The 19,537-nt window shown below is 38.6% G+C and overlaps 1 protein-coding gene across 4 annotated transcripts; it reads right to left on the bottom strand.

The window, feature by feature from the left end:
- Positions 1-758: 758 nt before the first annotated feature.
- LOC121525636 (leukemia inhibitory factor receptor-like) lies at positions 759-17,637 on the bottom strand. 4 transcript variants are annotated; one of them, XM_041811721.1, is made up of 18 exons: positions 15,349-17,637; positions 15,117-15,277; positions 13,354-13,505; positions 13,114-13,264; positions 12,776-13,036; positions 12,552-12,681; positions 9,519-9,655; positions 8,850-8,995; positions 7,287-7,440; positions 6,956-7,017; positions 6,441-6,663; positions 4,003-4,182; positions 3,812-3,913; positions 3,570-3,734; positions 3,300-3,428; positions 3,100-3,193; positions 2,947-3,010; positions 759-1,749 (listed from the first exon to the last, which is right to left on the bottom strand). In XM_041811721.1, exons 2-18 carry the CDS (start codon positions 15,196-15,198, stop codon positions 1,264-1,266), a joined length of 2,718 nt encoding a protein of 905 aa, XP_041667655.1. In that variant the 5' UTR covers positions 15,199-15,277; positions 15,349-17,637; the 3' UTR covers positions 759-1,263. The 4 variants fall into 4 exon arrangements, with proteins under 4 accessions (XP_041667655.1, XP_041667656.1, XP_041667657.1 ...); XM_041811724.1 differs by having other exon boundaries at positions 1,612-1,749; positions 3,100-3,176; XM_041811722.1 differs by having other exon boundaries at positions 15,117-17,637.
- Positions 17,638-19,537: the final 1,900 nt, after the last annotated feature.

Raw genomic sequence — 19,537 nt, 5'->3', positions numbered from 1 at the left:
TGGAGCTAATTGGAGTTAAATGTCCAAGGACACATCAACATGTGATTGCAGGAACCGGGGATCAAACCCATGACCATCCGGTTACAAGACAACCAACTCTACTGATCCAAAGTCGCCACACCAATGGCTGTAACACAGTTAATTCATCAAGTGTGTTTTTTCCTCTCAGTGGGCTACATTTAACTTAATCCAAAAATATTCTGACTTATAGCTTATAATTGTACAACATTTTAAACTCAAAAATTTGTACTTTCACCTCCTCAATTTTTAATTTTTTAATCTTTAAAATACTGACTTTTACATATTTTATACTTGAAAACTTGAATTGTAAAGTTTGAAAGTCATAACTGTACAAGGTAAAAGAGTAAAAGTTATTCCTAATAAATTTACAGCTTTTTGAATTAAAAAATTCTACTTTTTTCTTAGAGTTATGACTTCTTGAACTTTATTTCCTGTTCATTTTTATGACTCTCTGAACTTGTAAACGCTGAATGTTTTCTTATAAATTTACAACTATTTTAGCTTGAATTTTAAACTAGACAATTCTCTGTTATTTCTCAAAAATGTTAAACTTTTTAAACTTAAGTATTCTAAGATTTTTTTAAATTAAATTGTACAACTTTTTTAATTTTAAAAGTTTTTACTTTTTATTCATAGATTTGTTACTTTTTTAAGTCTAAGAATTTATACTTTTTTTTAAATGTATGACTTTTTAACTTGAAAATTCAATTTTTTTATCAGAAATGTCCATGTTTTTAAACATGCAATATCTGAGTCATTTTTTAAAATTATTTTACAACTAAAAAATGAGCTTTTCTCATAGATTTATATTTTTAAAAAAAAAAGGGTTTTAGTTCTTGTGAATAAACGACTGTTTAAACTTTAAATGTTCTATTTCTTTGGTATAAATTCTAATTTTTTTAACTTTAATTTTTTGTTCTTGTTTAAGCTTCTCTTTTTCTGTTGATGGAGCCTCGTGGCTTTGGAGACAAAAATATAAATTCTGTTTTTAAAAGGGCAGCTCATCCTGAAAAAAGAGTTAATTTATGTACAACAATTTCTGCAGTATTGTTGAACAACAGTCAGAGTCTTTAACAGTTTAGAGTTTAGTTTTGGATCAAGATCAGAGAATCCCCTTTTAGGTGAGACTTTGGAGCACTGTGATATAATACATGTATTACTGACCTCATTTAAATAGCTTTTCTAGCAGCACGGTGACATTCACAATCTTGTTTATGAGCTATTTTGCCATGCATGAAGCTTCTACACATGTGGTGACTGTGGTAACAGGACATACGTAGAGACACAGGACATGGGGCTGTCTGGACGCTCCTCCTTCTGGTCTAAGCAGAAGAACTCAGTCTTGGTCTGAGGCTGGTACCCGTCACAGCCTTTCCCTAAAAGCGTTCCCTCCTGAAGCTGTGGATCCTGGCTAAACGGCTCATACTCCGTCTCCATGGTCAGGTCGTAGGACGGGTTAGGAAATAAACTCCTGAACGGAGGGGACGGCGTGCCCTGCTGAGTCGGGATGTCTGTAGTCGGGATGATGAGGGGCTGTGGGATGTGGGTATCAACAGCATGGTTGCAGTAACCGTTGATAGTCTGGACAGAAATGTAAGGATCGTTCCCCTGGATCACATAATGGTTCACTGGGGCTGCTGGTTTACGGAACAGCTCTGGGACAGCCATGTTTGATATTTCACTGTGGACGTACTGGTCCACGCAGAGCGGATGGCAGCGATTGTCAACCTACAGAAATAACAGACAGAGACGTCACAAACATGGAGAACACAGGTGATATCTGACGGTGCGCCAGCAGAAACCAATGATCAGATATAATTGGAACATCAACTGAATTTAGACTAAATCTTTAAGGATGTAGTCATGTTGGAACAGGAAGGGGCCATCCCCAAACTGTTCCCACAAAGTTAGGAGCATGGAATTGTCCAAAATATCTCGGTATGCTGAAGCATTCAGAGTTCCTGTCACTGGAACTAAGGGACCAAGCCCAGCTCCTGAAAAACAACCACACATCATAATCCCCCCTCCACCAAACTTTACACTTGGCACAATGCAGTCAGACAAGTACTGTTCTCTTGGCAACCGCCAAACCCAGACTGCTCCATCAGATTGCCAGATGGAGAAGTGCGATTTGTCCCTCCAGAGAATGTGTCTCCACTGCTCGAGAGTCCAGTGGGGGGGGTGCTTTACACCACTGCATCCAACGCTTTGCATTGCACTTCATGATGTATGGCTTGGATGCAACTGCTCAGCCATGGAAACCTATTCCATGAAGCTCTCTACGCACTGTTCTTGAGCTAATCTGAAGGCCACATGAAGTTTGGAGGTCTGTAGCGATTGACTCTGCAGAAAGTTGGCGACCTCTGCGCACTATGCGCCTCAGCATCTGCTGACACCGCTCCGTCATTTTACGTGGCCTACCACTTCATGGCTGAGTTGCTGTTGTTTCCAATCGCTTCCACTTTTTTATAATACTACTGACAGTTGACTGTGGAATATTTAGGAGCCAGGAAATTTCACCACTGGATTTGCTGCACAGGTGGCATCCTATCACAGTACCACGCTGGAATTCACTGATCTCCCGAGAGCGACCCATTCTTTCACAAATGTTTGTAGAAACAGTCTGCATGCCTAGGTGCTTGATTTTATACACCTGTGGCCATGGAAGTGATTGGAACACCTGATTTCAATCATTTGGATGGGTGAGTGAATACTTTTGGCAATATAGTGTACATTATGTATTTGGGGGCCATTGTTTTGAGTGTGACATCTTATGAATGTTTGAAAGGAATCTTAAAAGGAAATTTTCCACAAATTTTGCACAAATGTCCATTCTGTCTCAAAAGAGAACTGATTCATTTTGTGACATCAGAAGTCCAGCTCAGTGAGCCTATTATCCCTTTATAAATCATCGTTAGGACCTACCGTCGCCAACCATTTGTCCGTCAGCACCGGCTTTGGGATCGGAGGATAGACTTTGTGTTTGATGCTGTTGGACATAAAGAGGCATGAAAAAACATCAGTTAAAGGCCACATTTAAGCTTGTAGTTTTAGATATGAGTGGTCCAACTCTCTTACCATGACCAGTGTCTGTAGCACAGGATGGTGACGAGGGAGAGGAGAGCGAAAATGACGATCAGTGAGATGGAAATGACCTGGATTAAATTATCAGCTGGTGAAAAAACATCAGAGATAATCAAATACAGTAAAACAATAAGTGACTGGGTTTTTATCCCCATTGTTCAGACTTCAAAGATTTAATATTTAAGGAAACTCACTGAGTGAGTTTAAGGTGACGATGATGACCGAATCTCCTCCCTCTCCTGCCGCCGTCTTGGCCTTTACCGTGAAGGTGTAGGTGTGGATTTTCAGGTTTGGCGCTGTCAGCCTGGTGGCTTCAGGATTGTCTACAAAAGAGAGATTATATTTGATTTGAAGTGTTTTCATTTACATTTTACACTGTGTACCAACTTTTTTGGAATTTTGGTTGCACTGTGAGCATTTTTGCATTAAGCTATGTAAAAACAGCCTTGATTTCATCCTGTTACCTGTGCTGTCAATGAGGACTAGCTTATTGTTGTTGTCAGTGTAGTAGAGCACGTATCCGTGGATGAAGGCAGACTGGTTTCTTAAAGGTACAGGCCTCCAGAAAACCTCGACGTCTGAGTGATGCTGTTTCCACTGTAATGGCTGAAACAGGCCTTTTTCTATTACTGGAGAGAAACATGAGTGAACCACTGCAGGGACGGAAATGTAATTTATAAAAGAGGCAGAAAAATCAGAGACTTACTCTTCTCCTTCACGTATCCTTCTCTTCTCTCTAACAGCACCGGAGCTCTGAGGGTGCAGGCGTAAACTGACAGCAGGTATCTCTGCCCGTCTATGAAGTTTTCTGCATTCAGTAAAAAGTAAAATCAGACTCATCAGTATGCAGGAATGTGATATGAGTATTAAAGTGCCATGGGTGAAGATAAAACTGACCTGAAACTATTCTTGCATTACTTTCATTTGTCGTCACTTTCATCCACTCCACTCTGCAGCTCTCAGAGACCAGACACCAGTCCACAACGTAGCCACAGCTCGCTGCAGGACTCGGCGACCACGACAGATAGAAGCCGCCATCACTGCCACTGATCTGGTTAGTGTCCACATGGTGACTGCCTGGAAAAGAACACTTTTAGATTTAATGGAAGACAATAAAACTGTAGTGTTGTCATGGCACAAGAATTTCTAACTTCCCATATAATTCTAGTAAAAAATAAGTGATATTTATAGCTACTGTGATTCTAAGACATGAGAAAAGGAGGTCTGAGGAAGTCATGAAATATGAGATCGTAAGTCACGATAATGAAACAAGTTAAAAATAATAACTTTTATCTTATGACTTAAACTAATTTCCTCATTATGACTTACTATCCTATGATTCTGATTTATCCTAGAATTTCAAACCTTATTTCTCACAATTTAGACATTGTTTTAAATGATCCCAACTTTAAATCTCATAATTCCAAATTTTTATGCCATAAATTCAACTTTTATCTCCAAATTTAGAATTTTTATTTAAAAATTTAAATCTTATCGGAGTTATAAACATTTTATCTCATTGTTTTAACAAAATATCTTTTTTTCTTTAACATTTTTCTCATAATTGTGACATTTATTAAGATAATTTTGACTTTTCATCTCACAGTTTTTTATTTCATCTCATGTTTTTTTTGATCTTCAGTCTTTTAATTTTAACTGTCTCATAATTTTTAATTTTATCTCCTAATTTCACTTTTTGTCTCATGAATTTAAATTTAAATCTCATAAAATTGTCTCTTAATCTCATGAATCTGACTTTTTTTCCTCATAATTTTGACTTTTAATTTTATAAATTTGACTTTTTACCTTGTAGCTTTGACTTTTCATCTCCAAATTTTTTTTTTTACTTTTTATCTTACATTTTTGACTTTCTCTTCATAATTGTAACTTTTTAATTTCATGAATATCAGATTGTCTCATAATTTGGACTTTTTCCTCCAAAATTTATTTTTTTCCTAAAAATTTTAACTTTTAATTTCATAAAATTAAGATTTTTTCTTGTGATTTTGACTTTTGATTCCATAATTTTGATGTATCATCTCCTAATTTTAACTTTTTATCTCCTGATTTTGACTTTTTTCTGATTATTTCGAAATTTTATCTCATGTTTTGTTTTTTTGTTTTTTTTAATTTTATCTCATTTTTTGGAGCTTCTGTCTTAATATCAACTCTGTCTCATAATTTTGACTCCTATCTCCTAATTTCACTTTTTATCTTTTAAAGTTGAATTTTTATCTTATGATTTTGACTTTTTATCTCATGAATTTGAATATAAATCTCATAAATTTGAGTTTTTTTCCCCCATAATTTTTACTTTTAATTTCATAAATTTGACTTTTTACCTTATAGCATTGACTTTTTATGTTCTAATTTTGACTTTTTATTTTAGAATTTTGACTTTTTCCTCAAAATTGTAACTTTTAATGTCAGACATTCAAGATTTTATCTCACAATTTTGCTTTTATCTCCTAATTTTTGCTCTTAAGTTCATAATTCTCACTTATTATCTACTAATTTTGACTTTTATTCTCCTAATTTTGACTTTTTTTAAATATATATTTTTTTATAATTGCCTGACATTCCTTTTATCTCGTTTCAAAATAAATGGAAATGGGCTTCTAGACAGGAGCCACTGAAACACTGGTGCCATAACTGCAGTCAGCATAGCTGCAGATTCTTGTTTATGTATGAGCATATAATACAGTGTCATCTGCGTATAACTTCACTTTTAACTCTTTAACTAACATTTGGTAGGTAATTTACAGAAAGACTAAATAAAATCGGCCCCAAAATAAAGCCTTGTGGAGCTCCAGCTGATCAACTGAGCTATAATGAAGTTAAGTCTAAAATATTTACAGCTTGCACTGTTTTAAAAAATTAAAATAAAGCAGTTTTATGAGCAGCATTTCATGTTTTATTGGATCTAAAGCTCGCTTCAGGTTTAAGAAAATGGCTCCAACATGACGCCCCTTATCTAGCAAACTTTGAATGTTGTCTAAAAATAAACAGGAGGCTGTCTCAGTAGAATGAGAGGGAAATCCAAAGTGCACTGGAATGCATTGTAAATGCATGGACACCCATTCCTCTGCTCCCTTACGTTCATCAGCATACTGATGGGCTGATAGTTCTCTGGTTTTTCTCGTCTCCAGCCTTAAAGATAGGAGTAACTTTAGCCGGTGTCTAGGTGTTCAAAGTTTATCTAATGTGGAACTGGACTTGCAGGAGCTTCTTTGTTAAACTTGTTAAACTTCATACCATACTGTATTACATCATTAGAAACCTCCTGTTGTCTGTAGTGTGTTCTTAGTAAATGTTGATGTTCTGCTCATGCTTACCCGTACTGAGTGGAGGTATGATGATGGTTGACGGGGCTGAGCTGCCGTTTATATTCCTCGCCGTCACAGTGACGATGTGCTCCTCAGCTCGGTCCAGATTGAGAGCAACGCTGTGGTCATTTTTATCCACTTTGGTTTGATTTTGAAGTTCACTCTCTGAGGTTTTCTTCCAGCTCACTTCATACTCAGAGATTTCTCCGTGACTCTGCTCCGCCTGCAGCTCCTGCACAGAGGAAACATCAGGAAATTCAGCTGGTAAAAATGAAACAGCTTTTCAAAATTGACATCTTAGTCACTGAAATTTTGCTGGAGTTAATTAATCAAACCATCTTGAAGACAGGACAAGCAAAACTTCAAAAACTTGTTTTTTTAAAGGACTCTTACCAAGCACATTCCCATAATCTCTAGTATATCAGGCAAATGTTAAAAACATACTTTCAGTGCTGCAAAAGTATCTTATTGGAATTAAACAAAGACAGTAAATGTGGAAAAATGTATCTACTTATTCAACCTACCTTCCAAAGAATCACAGTTTGGTCCTCCGTCCTCTGCATCCAAACATCCAGAGCATCTGGAACTGTGCAGCAAAGAAACAATCAGTGACATTAAAAGAGAATGGAATGAGCAGCTGGATGTTCTAACTGCAAAATCTCAAATCCAGGCAGGTATTCCTGTCTGACTTCTTCTGAAGTATCCCCTTCCATTTGACCCACTGATTCCAAACGCTTCAGCCTCCACACTCAGCAGGTGAAGAGAAAGGACATCTGCGGTCTCCACAAGGATCACAGCTTCATCTGAAAAGTCCAGATCAGAGATCTGGGATTACAGAAAAACTTGTTCTCTTACCATCCCCCCTTGTTTGGAAGTTGACACTTTGACTCCAGTTGCTCCATTTCCAGAAATGTTGAGTTGTTCCACATCGTACTGTTGCAATATAGTTCCAGTTTGGTATCAGATCTTTAACAATGGCTGAAAGGAGGCCGACTCCATTAGCTGTAATCTGTGAACATACAGTGAATGAACATGATTCTTGTTTTTAAACGTAACTTTAAATAGCTTACCTATTCAAATATGTACTACAGTTCTTTTATTTTACTGTTTATAATTACTGTGTTATTGCCATAAAATATTAAGGATCTTTAGAGTAATCCAGAATATTAAAGGTGGAGTTTTAAATTAGTACAAAGTTGTATGTAGGTCAAAATAATCTTGGTAAGAGTGTATTGTATTTATATATTGAATATTGATGTCTGGGCCCCTGTTTACACGCTCCAGAGAGCTTCTGAAGAGTTTAATTTCACTAATGACTTTTTTATGAGCATTTAATATTTAAATGTAAACGCATTTTAAATCATTTCCTAAATAAAACTGAGATTATATGAATTCCTACTTTATTCTTTTAGTAAATTAAAAAAAATCTAAATTCTAGAAAGGAACATCTGCTTTTTTCCTTCCTCGGTGCAGCAGTTAGACCAGGGGTGTCAAAGTCAGTCACAGCAGGGGCCGGATTCTGGATTCAGGTCTAACCTGAGGGCCTAACAGGGCCACCTTTTTAACCAGAAACTGTCAAACTTCATTTTACCATAAATGATTTTGACATTAAAAAGTTAAAAAGATAACTTTAAAGGCTCACAGTCTGAGAAAAGTAAATTTATTAGTTCAAAAAGGTCAAAACATGAAATTGAAATTGAAAAATAATGTTTTTTAAAGGCAAATTTATTAGACAGAAAGTTAAATCATGACCTTAAAAGGTCAACATATGAAATAAAATATGTAATCATGAAATTAAAAGTCAAAATATGATATAAAATTTTATATTGTGAGTCTAAAAGGTCAAACTATGGGGTTATGAGGTCAAAGTTTGGAGTTGAAAATATGAGATAAAATACAAAATAATTGGTTAAAAAGGTCAAAATCTGAATTAAAAATCAGAGTTATGAATATTAAAGCTCAAAATATATGAAAAGTCAAAATTATTAGTTTAAATGCTCAAAGTATGAAATAAAAAGTCAAAATCTTAAGTTTGAGTCCTAATTGTGAGATGCACAATTGAAAATGTGAAATTAAAACACAAAATAATTTATTTCCCACATTCCTGACTTCTTATCTACATATTTTTACTCCTTTCTTTTTCAGATTTTGTGACTTAACAAGGATATCTTAAATCATCAAGGATAAGTTCACATTTTTCTACATGAGGAATTCTGCAGACCTCATACTGATGGGTAAGTTATAACAGAAATCATCTTGTGGGCTGGATTGAACTGTTCAACAGGCCAGATTTGGCCCCCAGGCCTTGAGTTTGACACCCCTGAGTTAGACCACTGAATATGTAAAAATATACAGCCCAGGTATAAAAAATAGAAAAGGAAACCTGAAAAGCCTTGCTGTTTCCTCTTGTCTACTCACCTCTGTGCTCGTTTCGCCATCACTGATGTTAATTTGGCACGTTATATCCAGATCAACGTACCGCTGAACTCTCCATTTCCACATTAAGGTGATGTTTCTGGCATTCACAGATGAAGATGACAATTCTTCAGGAGCGAACATGTGCACTAAAACACAACATGAAAACCTATTTAAAGGGACCCATTATACAAAACCACTTTTTCAGGCTTTTGTTACAAAAATATGAGCCCCTGGACTGCCCCCCCCCCCCCCCACTTCTCCACCTGTCAGAAAAGATGTGCTGAAACAAGCCAGTCTCAGATTTTCCCCTTATGAAGTCATGTGGTGAGTTAGCCCCGCCCCCAGGTTTAGATAACCCTCCCCTCTGGGAAGAAAGTTACGCCCTCTCCTCAGGAGAGCCACATCCATTTCCTGAGAGGGGTGGAGTCAGGGGCGGAAGCCACAGACACAGAAACAGCTCATTCTGAGCAGGACTGGAACAGAGGGGGGGTTTTTACACATACAAAAATCCATTACTGGAGGGTTCTTTCAGCATCAGACTTCACAGGCATGTTTTGGGGACCTCTGAGACCAATATAGACTTGTCTTAAAGGGATAAAACATGTCCCCTTTAAATGTTTCAACATCCATGAACAGAGACATATTTTACCAGTCAGAATCTTCTCTCACCTCTTCTCCTCAGGTCTGACCGGTCGATCAGGTCCTTCCTCCCCAGTTTATTCTTAGCTGTTAACATCCACTCTCTCTCTCCAGAGTGCGCTTCAATTCTCTGAGAACATGACGCCTTATATCTTTCTGGACAATCTCTGAAATGCAGCAATACCAACAGCATTAACATCTCAATTCAGTGCATGTAAAAAAAGCTAATTCCAAAAAATTTGGGATGCTGTGTAAATCCAAATGCAACAATTTCAACATATATTCAACTGAATACAGCACAAAGACAAGATATTTGGTGTTCAAACACGTACAACACGAGCACCAACAACATGCTCCAAAAAAGTTGGGACAGGAGCATGTTTCCCCTCTGTGATCCCTCATCTTTTCTTTTAACAACACTCAGTGTAAAAAGACAGTGAAGACACTGATTATTGAAGTGTTCCATTCTTGCTTGAAGTGCATGTTAAGATGCTCAACAGTTCAAGTGTCTGTTGTTCTTCATGCTTCTTATTCTGGGATTAGTCAATGTCCGGTACCAACATTATACTGTCCGCCAAGTTTGTCCCGTTACATATGACATATGTGCCAATGCAGTATCTCCTGATGGAGTAAAACCAACAACTAACAGAGAGACTGAGTCCAGGACAAACTCTTGTAAAAGAAAAATACATTATCTTCCACTTGTTTTATTTTTTCTCCAAAGGTGGGAAGCTACTACCTCAATGGATAACTTTACTCATGGTGCAAAAGTGTAGCATGAAAAAAATTATCACAGTATAACAGGCAACTTTTAAATTTATCTAAACACATCTAAACTGTGCCCAATGCATTATTGGAAAACTCTACCAACATATCCCCCCTGATTTGAGGTGACAGTGGGCTGAGCTTAGATAAATCGACTCTCTACAGAGCTGGACCAACACTGAAGGCCATTCCACTCAGAATGGAGTTAAAATCAACTCTGAAATGTTTAAGATTGAAATGTTAACACCCCTGTTTTGCCCTGCCCTCGTTTACAGTGAAGCCATGCTGTTTTAACTCCTGCAGAATGTGGCTTGGAAAACTGTCTCAGTGAAATAAGCAGAGATGTCCATGAAAAGGGCGTCATCTGATGCTCCAAAACCTGTCTGTACCTCTCAGTATTAATGCTGCCCTGACAGATGTGCTAGTGACCCATACCATGGGCACTAGTACACCCAAACAGCATCAGAGATGCTAACTCCTTGATACAGTCTATATGGTCCTTTCCCTCTTTAGTTTGGAGGACTCAACAGACATTATTTACAAAAACAATTTGAAATGTGGACCCGTCAGACCACGGCACACTTTCATACTCAGTCCATGTGACAAAGCGGGTGAGACCTCTCCTTTATGCACCACATTGTCACTTATATCATTAAGTATCACATCACATTTCTCATATTTGTTAATTTAGCTATAATTTACTTTTGCTTTTGTAACATTGCAGTACTTACTATCCCGGGTTTGTTTGTGTCAACATTTAGTTACAGTTTACACCAAAGCACAAAGTAATTTAAAGCAAACACCCAGTTTTGAGTTGATTAAATCACATTTATTTAGTCTTAGTTTCATTAACTATGATTTTCATGTTCCTTTGTTTAGTGTGCCATGAGGTCTGGCAGCTAAAGAGGGCTGGCCCAGCACTTCCTGCCTATTTATAGAGTTGGTGATGTCATCAGAGACATCCCTGGGCTGTACCAACTTGATTCATGTTTTCTTTTGGAACTTGTAATGTTTCTTTTAGCAATCAGATTTATGTCATTTGTTTATTTAAAAGCCATTTAGTTATGTAAATGTGTTGACGTTCATTTCGGAGATGATTCATTTCTTTGTTTCTAGAGAAATGTGGGTTTCCACCCCTCAGGAAGTAGTTCTCTATCAGCTGCAGCCACTCTTGTAATTGAGCAGCCTAAAAAGCCATGAGAGTTTGAATTTGCAGGGAGAGACAGGGAGGCCGTACTGCCTCTAACACGTGCCTTACTTTCATTTAGTTATGATTTAGATTAGTTTGACTTGATTTTTCCTTCAATTTTTGTTGTTTTTGATAAGTTAACACATGTTAATTTTAAACACTGTAAATAAAAAAGCTCACTGCTGGGGAAAGAAGTCTGCTGTTGCCTTCCTACCACCTTCCCTGACCCTTTGGCCAGACTACACTACAGTCCATCCCAGATGAGTTTAGAGAAGTGGGCGGGGCTTCCAGATGTTGTTGATATGTGGCTTTGGCTTTGCATGGTAGAGCCTTAGCTGACATTAGTAGATGCAATGACGTACTGTGTTAACTGACAGTGGTTTTCTGAGGTGTTCATGTTGTTATATCATCACAGAATAATAATGGTTGTTAGTGCAGCACTGTCTAAGGGGTCAAAGGTCATAGGCATTTAATGCTGGTTTTCTGCCTTGCCCCTAACTGCAAAGATTTCTCCAGATTCTCTGAATCTTTTAAAGATTTTATGAACTGTAGACAGTCAAATCTCTAGAGTCCTTGCAGCTTCACTTTGAGGAACGTTGTTCAAAAACTGTTGGACTATTTCCCCATGCAATCTTTCACAAAGTGGAGAACCTCTCACCATTGTTGATTGTGAATCTTTCAGGAGTGATCCTTTTATACCCAGTCATGGTACTTTGACTTGTTACCAATTAACTTACTTAGCTTTGGGATGTTCCACGTTTCTGAGCATTCTACAACTTCTCCAGATTTTATTCTTGCCCTGTCCCAACTTTTTTAGAAGGCATTGTAGAGAACAAATTCAGAATATGTGCATATATTTACAAATTATAATCAATTTGATCATTAAATGCCCTGTCTTTGTGCTTTATTAAATTGAATACAGGTTCAGCAGGATTTGACAATCACTGTATTTGGTTTCTTTTGCAATTTACACCATGTCCCAACTTTTTTAGAATGTAGGTTAGTAATTATGTGTTAGCTGAGGCTAGGAAAATGAACCCATTTTGTCTAACTGTTCTATCAGGTCTTATAATGCTGAATTCAGCCTTCATCTTTGACAGTAGGCCTACCTTCCATTGAGCTGATACTTAGTTGAAATACTGGGTTTGTGCAGGTGCGTCTTCCTTCCTATGGACCAGTGACAGTCCACTGATTCCAGATCTCGCGTCTCACACCAAAGATCTCTGTCATCAGGAGGGTCTGAATCATGAGAAATTAAGGAATAAAATCAGCTTTTATTATTACCATCAAGCCTCTGAAATAATGTATTCTGCATTAGAAGCGTCACACTTACAGCCGATGTAAGCACATGCCCCGTAGTTAGACGACTGACATTTCACATCGGTGCAGCTGTGTTCTGACGGCTGGTTGAGTAAGACGGTCAGAGCATAGGTGTGATCACTGATTTTGGTCGCGTCAGAAGCATTGTAACCAGTCAGGTATAATTTGTTGAAAACCTGCCCTGGCGGCATGATGCAGCAGAAGGTGGCTGTACTACCAACCTCAAACACCTTATCTCGGGGGTAAACCTCTGGCTTTGTGGAGACTTTCCTTCCTGCACAAAGAGAAATATGAGGCATTCTCTGGCACTGAGGAGACCAACCCTTACAGGACGTTTACCTTCTTACTTACCAGGAAGAGTCTTCTCCTGCATCCATGAACTTGCAATGTTGTCTTGTAAACTAATCCTGACTGAGTGGGACGCACACTCCAGTGCCAAATAGGACGTCCAGTTCCAGGAGTGAGTGGATCCGATTTGATCAGGCATCACAGTAACTTCATCCTGAAGAAAATTACAGCTAAAGGCATTCACTAATCAAGCATGTTTGCAATAAAGTGATCAACACTGGAGTAAAGCAGATGAACTCTTACATGGTGGACTTGTTGGTCTTCTATAAGAACCACCACCTCGTAGATCAACACGCCATGCACAGCAGAGCAGGAGCGGTCGTCCTCCCATGTTGACAGGATTGTCTGGCCAGAACTGCTCAGGTTTAGGTCCTGAGGTCCACAGGGAAAGACCCCTGAGAAAAAGGGATAATTTTTAAGGACTTACTGCTCTAAGGAAGGAAATATAGAAGACAGGATGGGAAACTATGAAAGCAGTCCAAACATCGATTAGTGTGATATCAAACACACTGTAATTCCTTCACAAAGGGGCTCTGTAACAAAAGATGGTATCAGTGGAATCAGAAGGGTTCATTCGTACATTTGCACAGGTGAGGGCCTTTAAAATACAACCCCAGATTTTAAACTGAGACATTTTACAATTTCAGGAAAATATTAGCTCATTTTGAATCCGCTGGCAGCAACACATCTCAAAAAAGTAGGGACGGGCCTCAAAAGGCTGGAAAAGTAAGTGGTACTGATGAAAAACAGCTGGAAGAGCGTTTTGCATCCATTTGGGTTAATTTACAACATTACCGGGTATAAAAGGAGCCTTTTTTAAAAAGGCAGAGTCACTCAGATGTAAAGATGGGCAGATGTTCACTAGTCTGTGGAAAACTGTAAAAACTGTGGAACAATTTCAGAAAAATGCTCCTCAATGTACAATAGAGAAGACTTTGAATCTCCCACCATCTACAGTCCACAATATCACCAACAGATTCAGAGAACCTGGGCTGAACGGCATTAAAAACAGGCATGATTCTGTACTAGAAATCATTGCATGGCCTCTGGAACACTTCCAGAAATCACTGTCTGTTAACACAGTTGGCTGTGCCACCCACAAATGACAGTTAAAGCTGGATCAAGGAGAGAAGAAGCCATATGTGAACAGGATCCAGGCTGTGTTTCCTGGACCAAAGCTCATTTAAAATGGACTGAGGGAACATGAAAAACTATTCTGTGGTCAGACGAATCAAAATTCGAAATTCTTTTTGGAAACCATGGACGCCATGTCCTACAGAGTAAAGAGGAGAGGGACAGTCCAGCTTGTTCTCCTGGCTCAGTTCTAAAGCCTGCATCTCTGATGGTATGGGGTTGCATTAGTCCCTATGGTGTGGGACGCTTACACATCTGGAAAGGGGAGAACATGCAAACTCCACACAGAAAGCTTGTGTTTGACAGGGAGTCAAACCAGAAACCAATCTGGAAAGAGGCAAATCTGCTAACCACTGCTCCACCGTGCAGCCCTTATATATGACAGGACTCTCTGTGTGAATTAAAATAAAAACGTTGCTGCTCCTATGGCTGAAGTTATTGCAAATTTTCATCTAGTTGCAGGCTGAAGCAATCCATTGGTATATTTCCAATCAAATTTGCAACAACCAGTCAAAACATGCAAAAATAGGGTCTAGAAATTGCTCTTCATTTTGCAGGGTTCTCCACCAGTATAATAGACACGGCTAATCACCGAAATCCAAATATGGTTGTATCCATCCATAGTTTCAATAACAAGGAAGTACAGTCGTGACAATACAAGGAGGCCCAGTACAAATCAAACACTGTCAAAAAATCAAACACTTTCAATCATGTATTATAGCTTAAAATGATGAATTAATGCTTGTAGTCATTAGCAAATGTTTTTAAACCAACGACAGCATGGATATTCTTCCTACAAATAACATTTTTAAAGGATGAATAATCAACTGTTTTTATCAGCAAGCCTTTAGGAGTGATAAGAACACACTCACCATTTTCTTTTCCATCTTGTGTACTTTCACCGAACAATGAGACCAACAGCAGCAACCATGGGATCATTCTCACCCTCCTCATGGCGATGGTTTCAGGCCTGGGTTTGGTTTGGCTGTTTTTGGCCTTTTCACCAAAAACATCCTCTGGTTACACTCGAGTCCTGGAGGAATAAAACTCAGAATTAACATCCAAATATACTCTGAAGGTCTAAAGACAGATGTAATAACTCACATGTAAAAGTTGTTCTAGAAAAGAGGATTAGTTGAATGTGAAGTCTGTTTAGGCCGAGAATCAGACGAGGAAAGAGTCACGGTGTTGAGTTACTCCCTACCAAAGAAGTCAGTGATGCATGCTTACCAAATGCATTTATATTGAGGGAGAGAGAGAGAGAGAGAGGGGGAGGTTGTGAAATCCATGTGGAGTCTGGAGCAGGAAGCAGAGAGGCAGCTGCTGGTAATCGTGAGTCACAGTGAGCCAATCAGATATGCAGGCCTGGACTCGCTGTTTTTATTCTTAGTAAAGACGCTAAGTCATGGATCTGAGCGGGGCTGGTGTTTATACAGACTAATAAAATACTCTAGTGTTATTGTTTCACATGAATCAACATTTTTCTGCAGGTCTCTTCTGGAAGTATGTAATAAACACTAAGGAATTCTGGGAGTCAGGAAGACAAACAATGATGTTATATTCCAGAGAAACTGAAAGCTCAAATTACAGTTAAATACGAAACTTGGATTCTTATTTCCGCCTGTGGCTGAGTTACACAAAGAAACGCACATAACCTCCAGGTTTACACTGGACATGCCTGAATGAGTGAAGCGGGGTTCTGTTTGAGTCAGTTTAAACCAGAATTTAACCATTTCGATTACAAATGGGAAGAACTAAACTGAGCACAAAAAGTAAGTAAATTTATGTTTGGTAGATTATTTCTTTGTTGCATCTTGGCAATAAATCTTATACCATTGGAAAGCCTGTTTATTTCCCTTTTAAATGTTACCACATTTGTAAGGATCATGCATTTGTGGGATGAACAGCAGAGCTGAGCATGTGGGTTGCACCCATGAAAAATTTGTAAAATCTTCTCCACCAATCCCATACAGCTTATTCTGCCATTGACTCTTGTTTTGAGCTTCTGGTATGCCCAGGAGCTGACAATCAGGTGCCTAATTGGCTCCTTTTATACTCAGCTGTGAGTCCAGATTCTGCCTACAGCAGTTGGATTGTAGGGTCAAAGTGTGGAGAAGAAGTAGTGAACACTCAGCTGATTGCTCGTCATCAGGATGACAAGAGGATGGAATGGCCTGCCAGCAGTCTTGACCTCCCCCCTTGAACACTTGCGGGATTACATGCTGGTTGAAGAATGGGGTGCCACTCCACAGCAGTGTGTGACCAGCATGAAGTTTTTTTGCTACTTGACCAGGTAAATGATCTGTTATAAAGGCGGCTATCTTTAAACACTCAGTGTGTAAAATCTACTGCACTTCTTGTTTCAATTTGAGGATGCTGTTAACACAACCTGCACACCATGAGATTTTTATGGAAACCAGAGACCCCACCAATTGGAGAGGGTGCTGTAACAGTGTTCATTTTGTTGACTATTTATTTTCATTATAGTTTTTGTTAATAGCCTTTTTTCCCCTGACGAAAACGAGACAGTAACTAATAAAAACAAGTGCACATGGACAAAAACTAAAACGAAGTTAACTGACACTTTATTCAACAAATAGAAACGAGACCAAAATGTTTGACAGAGACTTTATCCAATCAGACCAAATTTCGACATGTAGAGAGTAGGGGCAAGTTAGGCATATATTCAATCACAGCTACTTTGGCTGTGTGGAAAGGTGGGATGAGATACGGGGGAGATCCAATCACAACTGCTTTTTCTGCGTGGGGGTGGGGTAAGTTGGGGAGAGATCCAATCAGTCGTCTAAATTTACTGTCAATTTCGTCACCTAAAATGTTGGGAAGTTTCGTCAATCAAAACTAGACTAAAACTAAAACAATTTATATGACTAAATTATGACTAAAACTTAAAGGTATTTTTAGCAAAAGACTATAAAACTAAATCAAAAAGTGCTGTCAAAATTAACCACCCAAGGATTGTGGGTATTGTAGTAGTTTTTGGTTGAGATTGTGAATGAACTATGTTTTTCTTAAAACGAGGTTGATATATTGCAAACTTTTGTCTTCTACAGAATCATAAACCGTCATATCACTCTCATGTCGCTCAGAACATGAATGAGAATTTTCAGAACCACACCGTTAAAATCTTTTTCCTCTGACTCTCATACACCCCTCTCCTTTGTTTTTAACTTCCTGCTTTCTAAATACAGGAACTGCTGGGGGCTCTGATACAGGGGTTCTCTATGGTGTGGCAAGGCACAGTAGTGTGCCTTAAGGCGAGCCTTGGTGTGCTGTGGGAATTTGTACAATATATTTTATTACTGCAATTTTATGGCAAGTACTGCAACCAGGCCTGCCCAGAGATCTGGCTGGACCCCTGAAAACCCCCAGAGAGTGAGACCTCTCCAGTTGGGATTTATTGATGATATCAGTGTATGTGTGTTGGATCAGTAGCACTGGTGCTAGCATCCTGGCTAACAGTTTCCTCATTAAGAGCTGAAAACCCTCAGTTTTTGAGTTGAAATTATTATTTCATGTCATTTTTAACCAAGTTACCCATTTTTTTCTACCAATTTTTGCCACTTCTTTTGACAACTTCAACCATTTTGCTGTTTTTTTTTTTTTTTTTAGCATTTTTGCCACTTCTTATTACTACTTTTGACCAATCTTTGCTACTTTTTTGGAACCTTTTGCCACATTTGACCCATTTTTGCTACCTTTTGCCACTTTTCCCCCAATTTTGCCATTGTTTGGCCATTTTCCCCATCACTTTCAGCCCCTTTTTACCACCTTTTAGCAGCTTTAACCCTTTCATGTCACTTTTTCTGCCACTTGTGAGCTATTTTGCCACCTTTATGACACTTTCAACCCTTTTATGCCACTTTTTTGCCAATTTTTGTCAACTTTTGCCTTTGTTTGACTACTTCTTTGCTCAAGTTTACCCTCATTTATCACTTTTAACCCATTTTACCACCATTTTACAACATTAAACCCTTTTAGGCTACTTGTAACCCATTTTTGCCACAATTTCAACACTTTTACAAGTTTTAGCCAATTTCATTCTATTGTTGGGCCACTTTTTTACCAATTGTCTCCCATTTCTGACTTTGTTTTGCCACTTTTTGCCCAATTTTGCCATCTCCATAATCCCCTAGTTGGCTGGCCCCCAGAAAGCTCTCCTCTTTATCTCCCCTTATAGGCCACCATGACTGGAACATTTTTTAAAATGTGTATTTTGTATCGACATAAATATGGTGTGCCTTGGGCAAAAAAAGTTTGAAAACCACTGCTCTAATGGACGGTTCCCACACCCAGAGTCTTGATCCCTCTGCATTCCTAATGCCAGACCCAAATCAGTGGACAGCAGCCAGTCATCAGTCTCCTACATCCACCTAACCTGGACCGGATCCCCTACCCAGAGTCTCCATTTTTTTTCATCTCCTTACGTTGCACCATCACCAGATTGGATCAGCTCATCATCCCGTTACATTTCACCCAGCATCTCTTGAACCCCTATCCCCATTCCTACACCCCTTAGCCTTTCCTTCCATCTCAACTAGTACACTCAGCGTTTCATTCAGAATTCTCTTGGCATCAATGACATTAAAATATAATTCATTTCTGCAGGTTTTGAGACTTTTCAGTTTTAATCCAGGATGGATAAAAACGCCACGAAGTTGTTTTTGTAAAGACTTTTTGATGCTGGGTTATTTCACTCACAAACTATTGAATCATTATTCAGTTATTCTTGAATAAGCTTAGCTTAAACACCTGGGGTCTTGACGTGGGAAGTTGTTTTAAAGTGTCATAAATCTCAGATAATACTTGGTCCACTGAGAGAGCTGCTTGTGGTCACAACTGACCTATGAAGGTTTGCCAGTGGGAGTATAAGCCAAATATTGTTGTATGAGTCATAAAGTCTCTTCCCTCAGCCTTAAAGTCATCGCTGACCACACCTTGATCTGGTGCCAGGTGCTGCTGTGAAGGAGCCCTCAGTCATGATGGTTCATGGGAAATGCCTGGAAATAGGTTTAATCGGTGCAGCTGTGTGGTCATGGATCAGCTAGATAGGAAATGTGGTTTCAGAGGAGAAGTCCCAGACTGAGTAAGGAGTCAGTGTTCAAACAGAGAAGTGAAAGGGTGAGCGAGTGTCAGGGACCGAGCTGTTATACAGACGAGTCCTCAAAGGTCTGAAAAACTGAAGACATCACTTCCCCTTGTGTGTCCTTCCATACCAGTAAAAGTGGCCTGCTCTGGACATCCCCGTTTCATAATATTCAAATTTTTTCTGGAC

The sequence above is a fragment of the Cheilinus undulatus genome, linkage group 17, assembly GCF_018320785.1.
Source record: "Cheilinus undulatus linkage group 17, ASM1832078v1, whole genome shotgun sequence".
NCBI lineage: Eukaryota > Metazoa > Chordata > Actinopteri > Labriformes > Labridae > Cheilinus > Cheilinus undulatus.
The sequence above is the reverse complement of the archived record's forward strand: the minus strand, read 5'-3'. Positions and strand labels throughout refer to the sequence as shown.